The sequence below is a fragment of the Pseudophryne corroboree genome, chromosome 3 (genome assembly GCF_028390025.1).
Source record: "Pseudophryne corroboree isolate aPseCor3 chromosome 3, aPseCor3.hap2, whole genome shotgun sequence".
Lineage (NCBI taxonomy): Eukaryota > Metazoa > Chordata > Amphibia > Anura > Myobatrachidae > Pseudophryne > Pseudophryne corroboree.
In genome coordinates, this window is record NC_086446.1 from 484,388,688 (window position 1) to 484,394,687 (window position 6,000).

The 6,000-nt window shown below is 49.7% G+C and overlaps 1 protein-coding gene across 4 annotated transcripts in view; it reads right to left on the minus strand.

Annotated features, from left to right (window-relative positions):
- Nucleotides 1-892, minus strand: part of COPRS (coordinator of PRMT5 and differentiation stimulator) — a 94,227-nt gene extending 93,335 nt beyond the window's left edge. For 2 of the 4 annotated variants that reach the window (XM_063963632.1, XM_063963630.1), the window contains exons 1-2: nt 637-682; nt 422-479 (exon numbers count right to left, since the gene is read on the minus strand). In XM_063963632.1, coding sequence (XP_063819702.1) covers nt 422-479; nt 637-666 — 88 coding nt within the window. In that variant the 5' untranslated portion in view covers nt 667-682. Of the gene's footprint in view, nt 1-421; nt 480-636; nt 683-771 lie in introns of those variants that run through there. The other 2 variants (XM_063963633.1, XM_063963631.1) reach the window with 2 other exon arrangements.
- Nucleotides 893-6,000: the final 5,108 nt, after the last annotated feature.

The window sequence follows — 6,000 nt, forward strand, 5'->3', positions numbered from 1 at the left end:
TACTCACAATTGATTGTATGATGGGTTGTGTGGTAGTGGTTGCATCTTCCCATCTGATGTGCTGCACAAGCGATGGGGCGATGAGACGCACAATCTATTGCAGTTACATTAACTACATGACAATATAGTGTGCCATCACACGGTGGACCCACACAACATATCGATACATCGCATCGATCCATCATGAGATCGCAGATTGTTACAGTGTGTACCCATCTTAAATTCCAAGCGGCTCCCTGCTGTATAATAGTAGGCTTACAGGTAAGAAGAGGGAAAGCATTACAGTCTGGTTGCCAGATGTTATCAGCAGCTATTTCATAGAATAAAATCTACTGTATTTAAGGGAGGATTGATCCTCAAGGGAAATTAGAACACAACAATTATCTTTTATTATGTCACACACATAACACATGAAACATACTTGCTGTGATGGCATCGCCCAGCCAGCGTCTGTATTCGAGTAATTTACCAGCATCTGTCTACACAGAAATACTTATTTCATTATACAGGTATATAAATAACCTTCACACTCCAGACATTCACCCCACTGCCATTACTGCTCACTTCCCAAGCTCTCTGCACCTGCAGCCACCAGCACACCGGCTCACTCACGCCGCCAACACCTGATTCACTCACGCTGCCAGCACGCCTGACAGACACTGTCATTCACTCACACTGCTAGCCCCAGACCAGGTACGTCATTCACTCATACACTGTTAGCCTGCGTCACACTCCACTTAGATTCTCGGAACGCCTCACACACTGACGTACCTGCGCCGCCTCATGCTCACACGCCATTCCCGTACCAGACCGATGACGTGACGTCACGCCGCGCAGCGCTGGCCCTTCTCCACCACAGCGCCCAGTCACTAGCGCAGAGCGACGCCACGCCCACAACGGGTGGAATTCAGGTGTATCCGTGCTTGTCCTGCCAATCACTCATATAATATATCTGCATAACAGAGATGAGGCCAGCATGTATAACCCCAGTTATCTCAATATACTGTGTTCGGTCCTGTCCCTATATTCCAATTTCACATAATGGGGCATATATACTTTCTCATCATCGCTGTTTGTAACAATAAGAAATTAATGATTACTGGGATGCACTGAAGAAAACGCTGGATGGGTAGTGCTAGAAGTGAGGTGATTGATAATGCCTGATAATGCAATTGCTTCCTTCCGGAACAGGTGCAGCACTGCGCATGGATGAGTGAAGAGCGGTAGGGAGGGACCTTCTCTTGGTAATTCGCGGTCTGTAGACAGGGACAGACTGGGGCCTCTTTCTGGCCCTGGCATCCGTGTGCGCGCACAAGCTGAGAATGCGGCATGCCGATACTGCAAATGGGGGCGTGCCGCAAGTCAGGGGGCATCGACTCGCTGCACTCCCCCATATTGCTTAGCAAATTGGGGCGCGGACACTGCAAATAGGGGCATGCCGCTAGTGAAGGAGCGTGGACTTGCGGCAAGCCCTCATATTGCTTAGCAACGGGGCACTAAGTCGGCAGCAGCAGCGGGGGACGAGACAGAGAGCTGGGAGCTGCACTGCGTGCGGCGTTCCCGGCTCTCTGTGGACCGTACCGGCCCATCAGCTCTTCTGGCATTTGCCAGAAGTGCAGTCCGGCCCTGTCTGTAGCCCATAGGCTACAGCGGCTAACGCCATCCGGCATGCTTACCGACTGTCTGGCTGCCACATGCGGAAGGGTGCAGCCAGGTCATAATAGGAGGCATGGTGATTGCGTCATTGTAGCCCCGCCCCTGCTATGCAATGTTGAGATTACTGGGCATTGAATAGCAGGTGGTGGGGTTATGATGATGTAATAAAGCACAAATTGCATCATCGGCCTCCCGACCAATCTAGGAGAGTAGGCAAGCATGCCACCTGGAGATGGTAAATTAGATAAAAAAAGCAGCTGTAGCGGCTGCTTTTTCTAACAAAAACTGGGGATCACAGCACATACATTTAGGGGATAATGTAAATTTGCAAATCCCCCCCCCCAAATATCCCCAGAAAACGTGTTTTGGGGGGATAGCCCGCAAATTTACTTTAATAACATAGGCCCCAATGTATACCAGTGTCCTCAACATACACTGGGGTACATGTATCACATGGTGATAACCCCTTTTTCTAGCATGTGCATAAAAAAAGGTTTTCTACCGATTTTCTAAAATATATTAATAGGTTGACAATGAAGAAATAAGATATTTCTCTAGTGGCGCTTTTTGCTTGTGTAAATAATGCCATGAAGCTGTCACGCATGTGTCTGGCTGTGGATCCGGACTAGGGGGGTAATTCAGGCCTGATTGCTCGCTAGCGTTTTTTGCAGCGCTGCGATCAGGTCAGAACTGCGCATGCACCGCAATGCGGAGGCGCGTTGCACGGGTACAAAGCAGATCGTTGCTGTGCGATGGGTTTTACGAAGAATCCATTTGCACAGCCGATCGCAAAGAGATTGACAGGAAGAAGGCGTTTGTGGATGTCAACTGATCGTTTTCTGGGAGTGGTTGGAAAAACACAGGCATTTCCAAGCGTTTGCAGGGCGGGTGTCTGACGTCAACTCTGGCCCTGGACAGGCTGAAGTGATCGCAGCAACTGAGTAAGTTCAGGGCAACTCAGAAACTGCACAAAGTGTAGTTATACCCCTCGGCTGCACATGCGTTTGCACTCTTGCACAGCTAAAATACACTCCCCTGTAGGTGGCGACTATCTGATTGCAGAAAAAAACTGCTAGCGAGCGATCAGGTTTGTATTACCCCCTAGGTGTTGTAGCGGGAATGTGATCTGTGAGGCTGGGACGTAAACTAGGAGGTCTAATATAACTCTTCTTCATGCAGTCCAGAGGTTAGAGAGGCACATCTGGATAATGAAGAAGTGAGAGTAGCTATCTGTTGATACACAGACGGGACAGTTCAATGTTTGCAGATGCTGGAGACTCGGGACTAGTGATGGGCCTAATCAGATCAGGGAATACGGAGCTGTCAGGACTAGTGAGTCTCTGAGATAGAATCAATGATGACACCAACAGAGGAACTAGCGATGATGCAGAAACTGGAACTAAACCAGTTGTACAGGAACCAGTTACTAGAGCAAATGCTGGTTTAAACCTCCTATTTAAGAACCGGCAGGTTGAACAGACGTTGGGATTGTACCAGCTATTCAGGAACTGACAAATTACTTCGGAGCCAGGAAGTGCTGGAGATGGACAATGCACTGGTAGTCTTTAAACTGGAAAATATCCATAGAGAGACACAGGCAGTGTCGGACTGGGGTATGTAGGGCCCACCGAGGGAATGCAGTGGTAACTCTCTCTGCAAATGTTATATCTGCCCCCCCCCTGCAGTGCACATGGTTTTGCCCAACTGCTAAAAAATATCCTGCTGCGATCAACTTGGAATTACCCCCATGGTTTTGCCCAACTGCTAACAAATTTTCTCTGACGTCCTAAGTGGATGCTGGGACTCCGTAAGGACCATGGGGAATAGCGGCTCCGCAGGAGACTGGGCACAACTAAAGAAAGCTTTAGGACTACCTGGTGTGCACTGGCTCCTCCCACTATGACCCTCCTCCAGACCTCAGTTAGAATCTTGTGCCCGGCTGAGCTGGATGCACACTAGCACACTGAGCTCCTAGAAAGAAAGTATAATTTAGGTTTTTTATTTTACAGTGAGATCTGCTGGCAACAGAATCACTGCAGCAAGGGACTAAGGGGAGAAGAAGCGAACCTACCTAACTGGTGGTAGCTTGGGCTTCTTAGGCTACTGGACACCATTAGCTCCAGAGGGATCGACCACAGGACCCGACCTCGATGTTCGGTCCCGGAGCCGCGCCGCCGGCCCCCTTACAGAGCCAGAAGCAAGAAGTGTTCCGGAAAATCGGCAGCAGAAGACTTCTGTCTTCAACAAGGTAGCGCACAGCACTGCAGCTGTGCGCCATTGCTCCTCATGCACACCTCACACTCCGGTCACTGATGGGTGCAGGGCGCTGGGGGGGGGGGGGGGCGCCCTGAGGGCAATATAAACACCTTGGGTGGCAAATCATCACAATATATAGTCCCAGGGCTATATATGTGATAAATTACCCCTGCCAGAATCCATGAGAAAAGCGGGAGAAAAGTCAGCCGAAAAAGGGGCGGGGCTATCTCCCTCAGCACACTGGCGTTATTTTTTCTTCACAGTGCAGCTGGAAGACAGCTCCCCAGGCTCTCCCCTGTAGTTTTCAGGCTCAAAGGGTTAAAAAGAGAGGGGGGGCACCAAATTTAGGTGCAATATGTGTATACAAGCAGCTATTGGGGGAAAAATCACTCAGTTATAGTGTTAATCCCTGCATTATATAGCGCTCTGGTGTGTGCTGGCATACTCTCTCTCTGTCTCCCCAAAGGACTTTGTGGGGTCCTGTCCTCAGTCAGAGCATTCCCTGTGTGTGTGCGGTGTGTCGGTACGGCTGTGTCGACATGTTGGATGAGGAAGGTTACGTGGAGGCGGAGCAGAGGCCGATAAATGGGATGTCGCCCCCTGTGGGGCCGACATCAGAGTGGATGGATAGGTGGAAGGTATTAACCGACAATGTCAACTCCTTACATAAAAGGCTGGATAACATAACAGCTGTGGGACAGCCGGCTTCTCAGCCCGCGCCTGCCCAGGCGTCTCAAAGGCCATCAGGGGCTCAAAAAACACCCGTTACCTCAGATGGCAGACACAGATGTCGACACGGAGTTTGACTCCAGTGTCGACGAGATTGAGACATATACACAATCCACTAGGAACATCCGTTGCATGATCTCGGCAATGAAAAATGTGTTACACATTTCTGACATGAACCCAATTACCACATAAAAGGGGTTTTATGTTTGGTGAGAAAAAGCAGCCAGTGTTTTGTTCCCCCATCAGATGAGTGAATGAAGTGTGTAAAGAAGCGTGGGTTCCCCCGATAAGAAACTGGTAATTTCTAAAAAGTTACTGATAGCGTACCCTTTCCCGCCAGAGGATAGGTCACGTTGGGAGATATCCCCTAGGGTGGATAAGGCGCTCACACGTTTGTCAAAAAAGGTGGCACTGCCGTCTTAGGATACGGCCACTTTGAAGGAGCCTGCTGATAAGCAGGAGGCTATCCTGAAGTCTGTATATACACACTCAGGTACTATACTGAGACCTGCAATTGCCTCAGCATGAATAGTGCTGCTGCAGCGTGGTCTGATACTCTGTCAATATTAATACCCTAGACAGAGATAATATTTTGCTAACATAGAGCATATTAAAGACGTCGTCTTATATATGAGGGATGCACAGAGGGATATTTGCCGGCTGGCATCCAGAATTAAGGCAATGTCAATTCTGCCAGGAGGGTATTAGAGACCCGGCAGTGGACAGGTGATGCTGGCTTTAAAAGGCACATGGAGATTCTGCCTTATAAGGGTGAGGAATTGTTTGGGGATGGTCTCTGGGACCTCGTATCCACAGCAACAGCTGGGAAGAAATTTTTTTATCTCACGTTTCCTCACAGCCTAAGAAAGCACCGTATTTTCAGGTACAGTCCTTTCGGCTTCAGAAAAGCAAGCAGGTCAAAGGCGCTTCCTTTCTGCACAGAGACAAGGAAAGGAGGAAAAAGCTGCACCAGACAGCCAGTTCCCAGGATCAAAAATCTTCCCCCGCTTCCTCTGAGTCCACCGCATGACGCTGGGGCTCCACAGGTGGAGACAGGTGCGGTGGGGGCGCGTCTCGGGAACTTCAGGGACCAGTGGGCTTGCCCACAGGTAGATCCCTAGGTTCTGCAAGTAGTATCACAGGGATACAAGCTGGAGTTCGAGGCGACTCCCCCTCGCCGTTACCTCACATCAGCCTTGCCTGCTGCCCTCGGAAAAGGGAGGTAGTACTGGCGGCAATTCACAAGCTGTACTTCCAGCAGGTGAAATCAAGGTACCCCTCCTTCAACAAGGCCGGGGTTACTATTCCAAAATGTTTGTGGTACCGAAACCAGACGGTTCGGTGAGACCCATTCTAAAA